This window comes from Odocoileus virginianus, chromosome 27 (assembly GCF_023699985.2).
Source record: "Odocoileus virginianus isolate 20LAN1187 ecotype Illinois chromosome 27, Ovbor_1.2, whole genome shotgun sequence".
NCBI lineage: Eukaryota > Metazoa > Chordata > Mammalia > Artiodactyla > Cervidae > Odocoileus > Odocoileus virginianus.
The window spans coordinates 1,095,612-1,111,116 of record NC_069700.1 but is presented as its reverse complement, the minus strand read 5'-3'; the positions used below and the strand labels follow the sequence as shown (position 1 = coordinate 1,111,116).

Below are 15,505 nucleotides of genomic sequence, written 5' to 3'. Positions count from 1 at the left end.
TTGGGGGGCAGAGGGGGAGGGCTGGGGGGGGGGGAGGCAGAAATGCCCTGTCCTCACCCTGGGGGTGTCCTGAAAGCCACAGTCATAGAAGCCTTCTTGGGGTGAAACCACGTCAGAATCCCCCACCTGTTGGTGGACCCAGGACTACATGAAGAAAAAGCTGTGCGTTTAGGGCAGAGTTATGAAGCCAGGACATGTCATGTTTACCTCTCAATTATGATTTGTATTGTCCTTTTTCTTTTCCACTCAAATTGTATTCTCCAGGTCATTAAATATTCTTCTGCAATGTCATTTTTAATGATTGCACATTTAGGATATGCTTTAAGAGAAAGTGAAGGGCAACTCTGGCAACTAAATCAAAAGTCTAATCGACAGTAAATTAACCTGAGAAATGCAAGACTTTTTAGGATTTTCTTTGGCCAAGTCCTTGAGTGTCTGGCTTTATTTTGTTTTGGAGGAATATCAGAATTTCCCACTGTAACCTTGTTTTTATGAATTTGGGGTGTTTCTCTCCCGGTGTCCACTGCAGTGTTCTTTTCAGCCTGGCTTGGGGGTTGGGGGGAGACAGAAGGGAGCCCCGTTAATGAGGTGTGCCAGGGTGCATCCACCCCGGGTGTTTCCGGAGGCTCCTGGCCCTGGGAAGGTGTGGCCTTGGCTGACAGCCGGTGCCCACGTCCCGGCGTCTCACACAGCGGTGCTGGCAGGGCGGGCGATGAGGGGGACAGAGGGGCCGAGGGGCGTGTGTGTCCTGACCCGGGGGTGCTGAGTGTGAGAGGCGCGCTGTGGGGGCGTGGGCACGCTGCTTCCTCCTCCTCCTGTGTCTGCTGTCTCCACCATTTCTCACAGGAAGCAAGGTGGGCCCACGGCCCCAGGCGTGGCGTCCACCTGGGTGTGGGGGGTGGAGAGACCGCCCCGGGGGCTGGGTCTCGGGGGCAGTGCCCAGGGCAGGGGTGGAAAGGGTGGGTGCTCACCCTTTTCTCTGCGGACACCTGCTTACTCCCGCCTTCTCAGCACCGGGCCGATCACGCCCACGCTGGGCCGGCTGCCAGGAGGTGGGCCCGCTCACAGCCCGAGCCGTCCCCCGGGCCGCGCACCCCTCTGGGTTGCCGTGACCCCGCCTCCGGATCCGCTGTGTGCGGCGCTCTGGACGCTGTGAGTCTGCTGCTGCGGCCATCTCAGGTGTCGCCGCCCCGCACCCCAAACCCAGAGTCAGGGACTCGTAACCAAGCGGAGCAGCGCGCGCCCGCACCCTGTGCTGTCCTTGTCCAGTGAGGCGCAGGCGCGGCCCGGCGGCCGGCCTCCAGAAGCCAGCCGTCGCCCACTCAGTACTGGTCTTTTTCTCCGAGCTTTTCCTGTCTGTCTAAAGCAGCTCTGTAACCCGAATCGGCTCTCACTGACCCTGAAGGGGGGTCCTGAGGGATGGCAGAGCACAGGGCGGCCTGACTGTCCGAGGAGGCGCGCGGACAGCGTTCCTCGGGCGGGGGTAAAGGCGTCGCGGAACCCGCTGGCCCCAGCCACGGATCACCTCACCTCGTGGCGATGCTTGCGCTGCCGGCCTACTGGCCTGGGGCCCGCATGCAGGCCCGAGGGGCGGCAGCGTGACCGACGGGCTTCTCTCTGGCGGTTTGCCGGGCTCCTGCGGTCACCAGCCTGGGGAGGGGCCAGCCCTTGCGCTGACGGGACCCTGGGTTCTGCCCGCTCCCAAGAGGGCTTGGTGAAGCCCCTCCAGCAGCACCTCCAGCCGCTGCGGGTGCCGACCTGCCACCAGGTGGCTTTCGCCTCACAGAGCTTCCCCACCCACCCTGGGACTCGGGACGCGGCCAGCAGACAGTCTGTCTCCGGTGTCCCCCGGGGGCCAGCTCTGCACCCGTCCCCGGGGCCGAAGGATACGGGGTGTGGTGGGCTCCGGCCAACACGTCTCCTGCTTCACCCGAGCGGCGTTCTCAAGTCTGAGCTCTTTGGAGCGTCTCCTCGTTCTTGATTCTGCCCTCTTCTCTGGAGCCCTTCATGGCGCTGAGCGGGACCAGGCACCTCACAGGGCTGCATTTCTTGCGAGAGCACCTAGCCCTGTAGATGCTGGCTCTGAGAACCAAGTACTGCGTGAACTGTCTGGCGGGGCATCTGTTAGGAGGACCAAGCTGGGGAAGGGGGCCGTGGGCACACACACTGACCACGGTGAGCCAGGTGGAAAGACGTGTTTGTCCTGCCAAACCTTCAGACCATCCAGAGGGTCAGTTGTCAAGCAAATGCGTACTTTTGGAAAGTAGTTTTGCAAGATCCATCAAGAGCCATAAAAATATTCATATCTATTTACCCAGTAATCCCACTTATAGAAACCTTTTACAAGAAAAATCAGAGATACTATAAAAGGTTTATACATGAGAATGGTAACCCCAAGACTCAGCAAAAACTCTACAAATATTCATCATATGAGAATGATTAAATTATGCCTCTTCACAGTGCAGTTTTGTCCATTATTAAAAATATCCTTTCAAAGACTACTTCATGATATAAGGATATAAAGTTAAGTTTTTAAAAGTTATTATTCCAAATTTAAATATTCTGCTTGAATATATACGCATACATTTTAAATGTATAAGTGAATAAATAGACCAAAAAAATGCTAAAATATTAATAGCTACATACTCTAACACAAGTATTGTGGGACAAAAGGAGATCTCTCTAAGTCTTCATGTGGCTTTGTTTAAACTTCAGGAATTTTCGGACTGTCCGTTAATGGCACTTCCCCAGGTGATAGTAATATTGTTTCCACTTATCCTAGACACACCTTCTTTGCAGTGACCTTTTTTTATCAGTCATCAATTAAAATTCACAATATGCATTCATATCAATTAGGATTTGGTTTAGTTGTGTATAACAAGAAATGCAAATAACACATTTAAAAATATAGAGATTTTTCTCTCACGTAAAAGAAAGTTGGCAATAAGCTAGTTAAGCTGGCTCCACAGTCATCAAGAACCCAGGCTCCTGCTTCCTGCTTCTCATCTTCAGTGTGATGAAGCAAACTTACCTCCTAGTGCTAGAATGGCTACAGATGCTCCAGCCATCAGGTCACAGTTACCTCCCTCCTTGTGTCTCCCCTCCCAGACTCTGAGCTTCCTGGGGGCAGACTCAGTCTCAGTCTCCCCCGAGCACAGTCCTGGTACAGGAGGTGCCTGCCACTCATCTGTGTCTTGGCTGGGACTAGGCTGCCCTTCACACCTCCTCCAGGGCTCGTGGGGGCTTTCCCTCAACAAATGCCCCTAAATCATCTCTGCCGCTTAGCCCTCTGATCTCCGCTTCCTTCTCTCATCGTCTCATCAGTGGTCATAGGACTGCAGGACCCAGGGCCACAGCATGCCTGGGTCACCTGCCCTGCCTTTGAGACACATGCCCTTGAAGGTGGCCCAGGTGGGCTGCCATCTGGGGACAGCAGGCTTCACAGCATCGCTCTGGCTGCTGCCGGCTGAGGGCACATTAGGAGGCAGGGCTGGCCCCTCGGGAGGTGGCAGGAAGCCCATTACCCTGCCCGCACTGTGGCACCCATGCGACTGGCCCTGGGCTGTCACACCCTGTAGGTACCAACGCTGTTGTGGGTCCAAAGCAGAAGACTGAAGATCTGCTGGGAACCGCCAGGGCTCTCTTACAGGCGAGGATGCTGAGACTAGAGGACAGAGGTGGACAGTGAGAGAGGTGCGTGCAGAGCCAGGCTTTTCCCGGTGTGGATGAGGCTCACTCACGCTTTACGGTGAAACTCCATCCTGACGGAAGAACCGGTCCTAAGGGCCGGAAATCCTGTGGGTGTGGAGTCACCGTGCGCAGGGCAGCCTGGGTCTCACTGGCTCAGGATAGCCCGCCACTGGGACTGTTCCAGGGGTGAGAAGGCGTGAATGGGAACCTCCCACTGTCCCCAAAGCAGGGGAACTGGTGTGGCGGGGTACGGTGCCAAGACGGAGCGGAAGCAAAGCGGTGACTGCACTCTGGCCGCAGCACAGCTTCCAGAACGACGTGCGTCTGCACCAGCGCCCTGGAGATGCTCTTTCTGAGTTTCCGCAGCTCACGGAGCCGAGTCCCTGACCTTTGTGTTCTCTTTGCCTCCAGGTCCACATTGGCCAGATGTATTCGACTGACAAGCTTGTCATTGAGAATCAAGAGAAGCCCCGGGCCTAGGAGCTGGGACCAGCCTCCAACAGCAGCATGGACCACCGGCAGCATCTGTTCTGTTTGCCGCAGGGCCCCTAGCAGACCTCGAGGGGCCCCTGCATCAGCTTTAAGTAGCCTCACTCTGCCTGCCCTCCAGGAACTGATGAACTGAGCGAAGTGTCGCCTCTTCTGCAGCCTTAGTGACAGAGGTCGGCTGGAGCGCCTCGAGGGAAGGCCGTGTACAGTGGTGTCTCGTCCACCCCACCCCTCTCTGTGGCTCCGCAGCACCTGTATAAAGCATTTCCAGACATGTTTCTCAGTCCTTGACAATAAATGAAAGCATCTCCCTGGCCTTCTCTACCAGACACACGTGTCTTCATGATTAAGGCGATTTTGTTTCCTGCTGGTGCTGGGCCTGCAGAGGGTGGTGGGGGGCCCAGCAGGGAGGGTCCAGCCCTGAGCTGAGTGGCCCCTTTGCAAAGGCAAGTCCACACATTGGAAGAGATCCAGGGATGAAGGGGAGCAGGGTGCATCCTACCACTGAGACCCGGGCCCAGCGTGATAACAGAGGTTCCCTGGGTGTGGTCGCTCACCTAGAGCCCGGTCCTACAACCCGCTGCTCAGGATGGTCTCAGGATCACTGACGTCAGCCCCACTGGGGAGCTTGCTAGAAGCACAGAATCTCGAGCCCTACCCCAACCTGTTCTGAATCAGAATCTTCAGTCTGACACACCCTAGGGGACTCCAGGGTACGCTGAAACGTGCGTCCCAAAGCTCACTCACTGAGTCAGAGTCACCTGGAGAGACTGGGACTTTTTAAAAAGAACTTTCTCAGCGCTGCATATTCTGACTTGATAAGTGGCAGACAAGGCACTGTGATTTACTTGTTGTTGTTCAGTTGCTCAGTCGTGTCCAATTCTCTGCAACCCTGTGGACTGCAGCATGCCAGGCTGCTGTCCACCACCAAGTCCTGGAGTCCACCCGAACTCATGTCCATTGAGTCGGTGATGCCATCCAACCATCTCATCCTCTGTCGTCTCCTTCTCCTCCTGCCTTCAATCTTTCCCAGCATCAGGGTCCTTTCCAATGAATCAGTTCTTCTCATCAGGTGGCCAAAGTATTGGAGTTTCAGCTTCAGCACCAGTTCTTCCAGTGAATATTCAGGGTTGATTTCCTTTAGGACTGACTGGTTTGATCTCCCTGCTGTTCAAGAAACTCTGAAGAGTCTTCTCAGCACCACAGTTCAAAAGCATCAATTCTTTGGCACTCAGCTTTCTTTATGGTCCAGCTCTCACATCCATACATGACTACTGGAAAAACCATAGCTTTGACTGGACTGACCTTTGTCCGCGAAGTAATGTCTCTGCTTTTTAACATGCTGTCTAGGTTGGTCATAGCTTTTCTCCCAAGGAGCAATCGTCTTTTAATTTCATGGCTTCAGTAACCATCTGCAGTGATTTTGGAGCCCAAGAAAATAGTCTGTCACTGTTTCCACTGTTTCCCCATCTATTTGCCATGAGGTGATGAGGCTGGATGCCATGATCTTAGTTTTTTGAATGTTGAGTTTTAAGCCAACTTTTTCACTCTCCTCTTTCACTTTCATCAAGAGGCTCTTTAGTTCCTCTTTGCTTTCTGCCATAAGGGTGGTGTCATCTGCATATCTGCGATTATTGATATTTTTCCCAGTAATCTTGATTCCAGCTTGTGCCTCATCCAGCCTGCATTTCTCATGATGTATTCTACATATAAGTTAAATAAGCAGGGTGACAGTATACAGCCTTGACGTACTCCTTCCTGACTTAGAACCAGTCTGTTGTTCCATGTCCAGTTCTAACTGTTTCTTCTTGACCTGTATACATGCTTCTCAGGAGACAGGTAAGGTGGTCTGGTATTCCCATCTCTATAAGAATTTTCCAGTTTGTTGTGATCCACAGTCAAAGGCTTTGGTGTAGTCAATGAAGCAGAAGTAGATGGTTTTTTGGAATTCCCTTGCTTTTTCTATAATCCGGCAGATGTTGGCAATTTGATCTCTGGTTCCTCTGCCTTTTCTAAATCAGAGGAACCATAGATCAAATCACCAACAATGATTTATAAATTTTTAATTTCTCCTGGTCTTTTTAATGTTTAGCCAGTTCAGGAAACTCTGCCCTTTGAGTATGTTACAGGTAGAAACCATATTCATGTGCATTTATCCTTGAAAATACACCAGTTCAAAACAGGAAAAGAAGGAAGTTTATGAGGGACGGGACACCGGGTGGTTTCTTGCTAATCACCCCCCTCCATCAGCAGCACTGAGTGACTTTATTACTCGCGTGTTTGGGTTTACAATAGGCTCGTATAAGTAGCCGCAGGTCCTAACGTAGTGGTGACTGTCCCCGACGGGCCGCTGCACGCGCCGCTCCCTGCATCACTAATTCTCACAGTCGAGGGCATCCTCATGCCCTGGTGAAGACCGTGTCTGCCCGCCTCGTCTGTGGATGGTAGATGGTGTTGTGACACTGCATTCAAGTGTCCCAACGTGTGTTCATGGCGTCTGGCGATATCTGACGGTTCCAGGATGCTCTGGCCCACGTGTGCCCCTGAGACCCGTCCCTGCCCTGTCCCAGGTCTGTTCCCCCTGTGAACCCAGATCCTTGCCCGTCTCAAGGCCCCGGTGTGAGAGCACCACTCAGCAGATGGTGACCGTGGTGGGAGGCAAACCTCCCCCCTGCCCCCAGCTGGCTGTCCTGGGGCAGCGTCTCAGCCTGGGTGTGTGGCTCTGGGACCGTTCCCTTCTGCCCCTTTGGTAAGGAAAGCAGGCTTTTTCTCTGACCATTTGCCCTGAGTCTGTGGGCGGGGCTCACCTCACCCCTGAGAACAAAGAGGATCTTCCCTTTCAGTCTGCCTGCAGCCCTTATTAGTCCTGCAGGGAAACGTTGAAGAAAATGGCTTCTCCTGTCGAGATCCACTTGAAGAGTGAGACAGATGCTCTGACTCAGATGCTCAAAGGCGAAGCTTTAAGTCCAAAGACCCTCAGGAGTGAACCCGGAGCAGAGCCCTCCAGGTGAATCTGGGAGGACCCCTGACAATGTCACCGACAGCAGACAAAGCTGGCGTCTTGTCTTGGAATTAGGCCACAAGCGACGGTTGGCGCGAGTGGAGCGGGAACTGCACTTCCCTCTTCCCAGCGGCCCGGCGCTCACCCGGGGGCCGGGCCAGGCATCGACGTGCGGGCGGCCGCTCCCGGAGGGGCTGGACTCCGGGTCCATGGCTCAGCCGGAAAACGGCTTCCTACAAACGACCCGTGTCCTTTTCCTTCTCAAGTGATGAGCTTTCCTGGGAAGTTAGAAACCTTTTCCTCTCATCAACCAGAAAGTTACAGGGAGCCCCTCCTAAATGTCAGTTAAACATTGTGAAATATTTCAGTCGAACTTCCCTTCAGTTAGTGAATTCAGGTTGAGGACGTCTGTGTTGAATACAGAGACAGTTTAATAACAACATAACTGGTTCTAAGTTTTTAAAGGAGTGATTTTTTTTAATTTAAAAAATTTATTTATTGAAGTGCAGTGGATTTAAAATGTTACGTTAGTTTCAAGTGTACAACACAGTGACTCTTTTTTTTTTTTTTTTAGATTTGTACAGGGTCTTAGAAAAATGAATTTGTTATTCCATAGAAGGAGTACTTTCCATTTAGATGCACCTATGTGATTTATGAAGCCCATGTAGGATATACGATCGAGGACTCCAATATTAATGCTAAGAGTCTCATCTTCCACTCACACTTCAACCACGGAGCATATTTAGGATTATTAACTTGCCAGATTTTAGCATGTATTTTTACTTGTAAAAACACAGCCTTTCACTTCCTTTTGGGTCTCTACAACAGAAGCTTGTTCAGAGAGGAAAACGATGTATCAATAACACAGACTGAAAAAATAAATAAAACATTTCTTAAAAAAAAAAATGGAAGACAGGAATATGGTGTGGTGGGAGGAATGCAGATGGTGGAAAAAAATCCAGCCACTGAGGCGGGCAGCTGAAGACCGGGGTCTAATTTAATCTTCAGCTCATGAACATCACCTTCATGTTGCAGGGTCCCAGGGCTGACCAGACCACTAGTGAACTTTCCAGCTCTAAAAGTCTGCAATTCCAGTTAAATCAAAAGGAAAGAAACCATCCTCCAGGCTATCTGCATGCTCTTCTCGGTTCACTTTTCCTTTGGCCCCACCTTGTGGCTTGCAGCGTCTTAGTTCCCCAGCCAGGGTTGAACCCGCGCCCTGGCAGTGAGAACACCGAGTCCCAGCCGCTGGACCACCAGGAATTCCCTGAGTGCTAGCTTCTGGCACAATCAGCAAGAAATCGCCAGCATCCGTCCCCAGCTTCGTGTGGAACTTTGGTGCTGTTTGGGGCCACTCGGCCCAGCCCGTGGCCCACGAGAATGTGGATTTGGGCTGGGCTGGGCAGTGAAGCCAGCTGGCCGCCTGCAGACGCACAGAGAGCTCACGGAGCAGGCCCATGGCCCCTTGGATTCCTCGCCAGACAGCAGTTCAGAGTCTCAGCCAACAAGTGTGTTTCCAGCTGCTTCTAAACTGAGCACTTTTTCTCCCTGGCTTCTGCTGCTGCTTCTGCGATTCCTCAAGCAGTTTGAACCCGGTTGAAAAAGAAAGGGGATGTCTGCCTCTTGCTCACCAACAGTAACTGCCCCCTCACACGTCTTCGCAGCAGGCACAGGGTTCAAAAGAAAGTTCTGAGTGTTCTCGGCAGGGGGGTCAGTTTGGGGTGGAGGCACGGCCCCGAGAGTCCGGCTTCATGACTGGGGAGCCCTGCTAAACACCCGGAGAACAACCAGAAAACCAGCCAGTGCTGGCCTGGGCGCACGAGCAAGAGAACAGGCTGGGCAGAGGGAACTCAGAGAGATCCTGGGGCTGGAATATCCCAGGGCGGGTGAAGACTCGGGTCGGGAGGTGGAGCGCACATGGGGAAGGCAGGCGCCCCATGAGTGGGAGCGGAGACGAGCAGGAAGCCCTGGCTCCTCAGCGGCTCCTGGGCTTCCCAGGGCTCAGCGGCAAAGAGCCCACCTGCCAACGCAGGAGACATAAGAGACCCAGGTTCGATGCCTCGGTCGGGAAGATCCCCTGGAGCAGGAGACGGCAACCCACTCCAGTGTTACCTGGAGAATCCCACGGACAGAGGAACCTGGGGGCTACAGTCCATGGTCGCAAAGAGTCAGACACGACTTACTGACTAGACTCCACGCTTCCACTGCAGGGGCCGTGGGATCGATCCCTGGTCAGGGAACTAAGATCCCACAGGCATTGTGGCCAAAAAAATTCTTTTTAAATAGTGTGTGCTTGGCACGCCACAGAGAGCCTCCCTTCAAGCTCGCAACCATGTAGTCAGGCAAGAACAAGGCCCCTGCTTGGCAGATGTGAAAACTCACGCTCCGTAGGGAAGGGACGTGTTCGGAAGTGCAGGGACAGCGAGGCCAAGCTGTGTCCACGGCCGGCCAGGCTCACCGGGAGCGGGTGTGTCGTTCCCATGTCAGGCCACTGCGGGCAGCCCAGCGCGCTTCTCTGCTAGCACCGCGCCTGGCAACACTTCCCACGCTGCTCAGGACCAGGTTTTCTTTCTTTAAAAAAAAAAGCTTAGCGTTGTTATTAACTTTTTATCTGAAATGGTTTGAAACTCACAAGTATTTGCAGAAAAAGCAGAGGATTCCCGGGTTCACTTCTCATAACTCACCCCAGCGATAGGATCTGCAACCTTGGCTCATCGGCAGAACCCGGAAATCGATGCTCGGACGCTACTAGTGACTCAGGTCCTCCAGCCTCGCGCTGAGGTCTCGGGGCCCCTGCGCCGGGGGCCGCGTGTGTATCGCAGGATGTCCACAGCATCCACGGCCCCGACCCACTAAGTCCAGAGCCCCCCGCCGCAGTGGTGAGCCCCGAATACGTTCCCAGACTCAGTGACGGCTTTCAAGGTCCCAAATCACTTCACATTCTTTATTCGAATTAGGACTTTGGGTTCAGCACTTTGTTTAAGTGTAACACATACAGAAATATCACCGTAACAGCAGAGCCCACAGAAGACTTCCTGCAAATTCCTTAGAACTGAAAAGACATTTTCAAACCACAAAGACATAACCCTTTTAAAAATCGAGGACAAACACAGGGGCTGGGTTCAGACTACAGTAGTTCTGAGTTTAAGTAAACAGTATCAGAATCACGTTCCCAGAAACCTGTTACTCAAGCCAGACATTCCACCGGGCATATTTCTCGGGTAAATGTCAAAACAAAGGTTAATGAGGTTACTTTTTCTCACATTATTAGAAGGAACTGTGCAGAATTCCTCACAAACATTAACATATAAACACAAACATGTCCTGTCTGGGAGGGTGGCCGACAAGGAACACTCAGGACCCACAGTTCTGGCTTCGGAGAGCAGGCTCCGTGTGCCCCCACCCCAGTCATGGTCGTCTTGGACCCTGAGACCTGCCCCCACCCCTATGTGACCCAAAGCTGTCCGAAGCAGCCTCCCTTGAGAGCCCAGGGCTTCCAGACACCCCGGGGTGAGCTGTGTTGCATTTCCAGACCCTGGAGGAATGATGTGGGTATTTGGTGACATTGCAGTGGCCGTGGACTCAACCACACTGGGCTGAAGCCAGTCCATCGCTCACAGAAGGGAGCCCCTACGCTGAAGCCGGGACCTGCTACCGGCCCATCTCCAGCCTCCACGGTCATGTACAGGTAACGGGTCATGGGTGTCTGTCCTACAGAGAATGGCGCCGATGGCTTTAGAAACCCTTAGCTTAACAAACTCACCCTGGGGGTCTCCTGAGCCATCTGCATGCTGTCAGGTCAGGGCCCCAAGGGCCCTGCCCTGGTCTTCATGGCAGCCTGCAGCCCACCCTGCCCAGGCCGGGGTCTCAGGGTGGGGAGGCCCAGGCCCCACGTGGCGTGTCCTCTCCCTGGCACCGGCTCCTGGCTCCAGGTTGGCGGGTCACGCAGGGCCAAGCAGCCCCCAGCCTCGGAAGCCAAGACCTCGCAGTCCATTCTGAAGGTGTTTCCTCGGCCAAAAAAACTATTCTTTCAGGGCAGTCGTATCAGTACAGAAATTCCATTTTTTTGTTATTGTTAATCTTTGGCCACCTCATGTGAAGATTTGACTCACTGAAAAAGACCCTGATGCTGGGAGGGATTGGGGGCAGGAGGAGAAGGGGACGGCAGAGGATGAGATGGCTGGATGGCATCACCGACTGAATGGACATGAGTTTGAGTAAACTCCGGGAGTTTGTGATGGACAGGGAGGCCTGGCGTGCTGTGATTCATGGGGTCGCAAAGAGTCGGACACGACTGAGTGACTGAACTGAAGTGAATTTTCTAAGATATTTATTTTTGGATTTGGCCGCGTCTTAGCTGAGAGACTCAGAATCTTTAGTCATGGCACGTGAGATCTAGTTCCCCAGCCAGGGATTGAACCCCAGCTCCCTGTATTGGGAGCATAGAGTCTGAGCAACTTGACCACCAGGGAAGTCCCCAGAAAGTCATTAAAAATGACTTTAAAACAAACAGCAACGCTTCAAATGCCATTAACAGATGCACCTCTGGTTCAGACGTTTTGGGATGGGAAAATAAGCAGCAGAATCACAGATCTAAATGAGAGCTGTTTTTGTTTTTTTCCAAAAGAACATATTCTCCTTAACCAGGCTGAAAAGGACACACAAATGGAATTCTCTAAGCCATTTAAAGTGGTTCTGAATGTAAATGCACATTTCTTTTTATGTAATGTAAAAATCAGACAAAACCTAACTTCCTACGACAGACCTATTTTTCCCACTTTGGGTGTAAAAAAACGCCGATTCAGCTGCATCAGAACAGCCTCCTGATGTCAGGAGTTCTCGCAGAGCTGTCCCTGGAGGCATTGTACCTACAAATACCGTCGAGCCCTGCCAGGCGGCCCCTGTAAGGAGCATGGTTTCCCGCCACTGTAACCTTCTCACATGCTCCAGTGGGTGTTTCCTAAGCAGAACACGTGTAGCTGTTTACAGAAAGGCCTTCTGCAGGACGTGCTCGGGAATTCTTCGACCCGGGGGTTAAATGTTTCAAGCCCAGTTCACCAAACACCTGCTTTCAATCTTGACTGCGTTCGGAGTTTCAAACTGAGTTTCCCATTTCTGGACACACTAGGAGGCTGCCGGTTCTCCTTGGGCAATGACTTAACAGGTTTCAGACAACCCGAGCAGTGCCAACAATACCAATGGGATGCGTAATTACACAACTCTGATTTCTCCAAAATGTCTGGAAGTGTCTCTACAGCATCTTTGCTTTACCAGAGATGTGTGTGTATCGAAGGATTTCCGGGTTGAAATGGCTCTGAACTCCTGACGTCATAGACTTCCACTCTTCTATTAGATCCACCAGGTACGTCTCACTATCACCCCTTCACAGCGAGTCCTTGATCCTCGCCATCTCAGATGTCTCCCCAAAACCCAAAGGTGATTCATTTCTTTCTGTACCAAAAATGTGTCTGTTCACAGAGGGTGAAGCCAAAGAACTAATGCTACAGGATGCAAATACTACATCAAAAAGATTCAAAGGGCTTTCGGTCCTAATGAGCCTAAAGTTACAGTGTTTAGCTGTCCGGCCGCCAGCCTGGGAGGCTTAAAGGACCACAAAGGGCTGCGTCCTGACAGTCCACTCATCAGCAGAAGGGAGCCTGGAGGAGGACGTGGAGACACAGCAGGTCACCTGGTGGAGTGTGTCCATCCATCACCAATGCCGAGGAGAAGCAGGGCCGGCCTCTCCCAAAGGGGCTTCAGGCCCACTTGCTGACAGTAAGGCCAGGATGGCCCTGCAGGAGGAAAGGGGGGGGCACTGGGCTGGGCCCAGTTTCCACAGCCCCTTGCCACTGTGACTGCACAAAGCACCCCCCCATGCTGGCGGACCGTCCAGGCCTGGCGTCACGGGGGCTGGCTGGGCAGAGCTGGACTGCAAACAGCCCGCTGTTTGTCAGGGCCGCCTGCCAAGCTACAGCACGCACGGTGCCCCCTTTTAACCTACAAACCCGTGTTCCACGATGTGAGCCAAAAACGCACACCAGTACCGTGATGTTGCGCAAGAGCAAAACCTCCCGTTTCTTCCCAAAGGTTGTTCCTTGCACTCCTGGCAAAGTACACACGGCACTGGTCACAGTACCCTACATGGCTCCAAGCCACACGCTCCTGAGAAACAAGCAACTGAGTGGGGGGATGAGAAAACCGAGCATGCTAAAATACATAAACGCCGCTGGGCCAGGGCAGAAAGATGGGAAACTCCTACAGTGACACAGCGGGAGTCCAAAATAAACCTCCAAAAATTAAACGAGCAGCAGGGTCTGCGTGGCTCAAGCCCACAGCATTGCCTCCCCCAGTCAGGGCAGGAGGGGTACCGCAGGCGGGGCCGTGGCCAGGTGGGAAGACAAGCACACCTGTGTTTCAGGAGAAGCTTCCCCAGGCCCTGCAGCCGGATTCTGGATGACCACTGCCCACCGCCCGCTGCTGCAGGACGGCTCCCGGGCCGCGGTCCTGCCGCCCGCGCAGAGCTGCCTGGCGTCCCCAGGGCTCGGCCGGGATCCTCAGTTAGATCTTGGTCACCTTGCTCCATAAACCCGGGGGTTATCGGGGTTGTCTGCACAGACGGCTGCATTTCCAAGCACTGCTCTGATGCTCTGGACTGGGACACACGCTTCACACAACGTCCCCTGACCCGTGGGCCCCACCTTGCCCAAACAGAAGAAACTCAAGTCCCTCTGGTAAAAGTCAGGGTCCTCGGCTGAGCTGAGCAGAACTTCTAGTTTTTGATCACTAGAGGTGGGTGAGATGTTGAAGCTCAAGCAGAGTGACCCTCATTTAACAAGTTGTGATAAATATTACGGCAAAAATGCCACAGCTGCACTGTGGGAATTTAGCTTTGGGGGTAAATGTGTGTGTTCGTTCCATTCGGGAAGTACACTCTTAAACACTTCCTCATGCCCATCAGTACTGCGCCTTCCTTTGAGAATTTTCAAAAACAAACCAATAAAGAGCTATTTTAACGTCCTAACATTTCTTTGCAAAGTGTTTGGTATCAATCTACAGTGAGAAGTTGGCACTTTATAAAAATAAGGTTGACATTTAGAAGATTGCCAGTTCTAGAGCTTTGAAAGGCTATAACCACATGTAGAAAGTCTGGGCTGTTCACTGTATTTTACAGGTCTTTGTAACCTGAGCCTTAGAAGAGCTAACCTCCAAGACTTATGCGAGAGCAAATCCAGGTTTTCTTTCCTAACAGTTATACTTTACCAAATATAACTCTCAACACAAACAGTTCCCAAACAGAACAGTTTGAAGTTTTTATATTATGAAACAAGTCATCTTAAAATTGTTTGAATTCCAAAATAAAATTTTGAAAATCAGTAATAGTTTTTATAAGAATAAAATTTTTGCTGTACATGGCTTCTTAAAAATTCATTTCTCATGTATTTTATTCTAGATTTAATGGGTTACTATTTTAAAAGATACAGGATAAGAGGGTCTCTATTTTGATCATAATATTGTTCTCCTAATTTAATTTTAAAAATTAATTTAGTAATCAAAAACAATCCAAAGTAATGCATTGCTGCCATATGAACTATCATTTCAAACTGTATTATAGGCTATTTACACTATCAATACTTTTCAACTAAAATGTATTCATAAGAAAAATAGAAAATGTATTTATCTAGGTGTAATTATTATGCAGTAATGCACTTTCAAAAAGGAAGTGATAGGCCAGACCCAATATCAGACATTGAAAAAAAACCGCTTGATTGCATTTGTATTTAGTAGCAGAAAAATTATGTAGTTCTAATAATTGCTTGAAAGTGAAAGTGTTAGTCACTCAGTTGTGTCCAACTCTGCTGCCCCATGGACTGTAGGTCGCCAGGCTCTGTTCTCCATGGGATTCTCCAGGCAAGAATACTGGAGTGGGCTTCCCTGATAGCTCAGTTGATAAAGAACCCGCCTGCAATGCAGGAGACCCCAGTTCGATTCCTGGGTCGGGAAGATCCCCTGGAGAAGGGATAGGCTACCCACTCCAGTATTGTAGCCTGGAGAATTCCATGGACTGTACAGTCCTTGGGGTCGCAAAGAGTCGGACACGACTGAGCGACTTTCACTTTCTCCAGGGGAAGTTCCCAAGCAGGGGTAGAACCTGGGTCTCCTGCATTGCAGGCGGTTTCTTTCCGTCTGGGCCACTTTATCATTAAAAAGTTTTTTTATAAGCACATTAAGTCATCCACATGACCATTTTTTTTTTAGTCTGCTTTACTAAAACTATAAATTGTAATTCATTAACTTCTGATGGCTTTCCACTCATAAATCAGTATT

At 51.5% G+C, this 15,505-nt stretch overlaps 2 protein-coding genes across 3 annotated transcripts in view; both read left to right on the top strand.

Annotated features, from left to right (window-relative positions):
* The window catches only part of LYRM4 (LYR motif containing 4), an 86,725-nt gene extending 82,217 nt beyond the window's left edge, over positions 1 to 4,508 (top strand). The window contains exons 3-4 of one of the 2 annotated variants that reach the window (XM_070456997.1): positions 3,579 to 3,693; positions 4,102 to 4,160. In XM_070456997.1, coding sequence (XP_070313098.1) covers positions 3,579 to 3,662 — 84 coding nt within the window. In that variant the 3' untranslated portion in view covers positions 3,663 to 3,693; positions 4,102 to 4,160. Of the gene's footprint in view, positions 1 to 3,578; positions 3,694 to 4,101 lie in introns of both variants that reach the window. The other variant, XM_070456998.1, reaches the window with a different exon arrangement.
* Positions 4,509 to 4,602: 94 nt separating this feature from the next.
* Positions 4,603 to 15,505, top strand: part of RPP40 (ribonuclease P/MRP subunit p40) — a 44,793-nt gene continuing 33,890 nt past the window's right edge. Inside the window, exons 1-2 of the mRNA XM_070456995.1 lie at positions 4,603 to 6,018; positions 10,752 to 10,868. Coding sequence (XP_070313096.1) covers positions 6,001 to 6,018; positions 10,752 to 10,868 — 135 coding nt within the window. The 5' untranslated portion in view covers positions 4,603 to 6,000. The remainder of the gene's footprint in view (positions 6,019 to 10,751; positions 10,869 to 15,505) is intronic.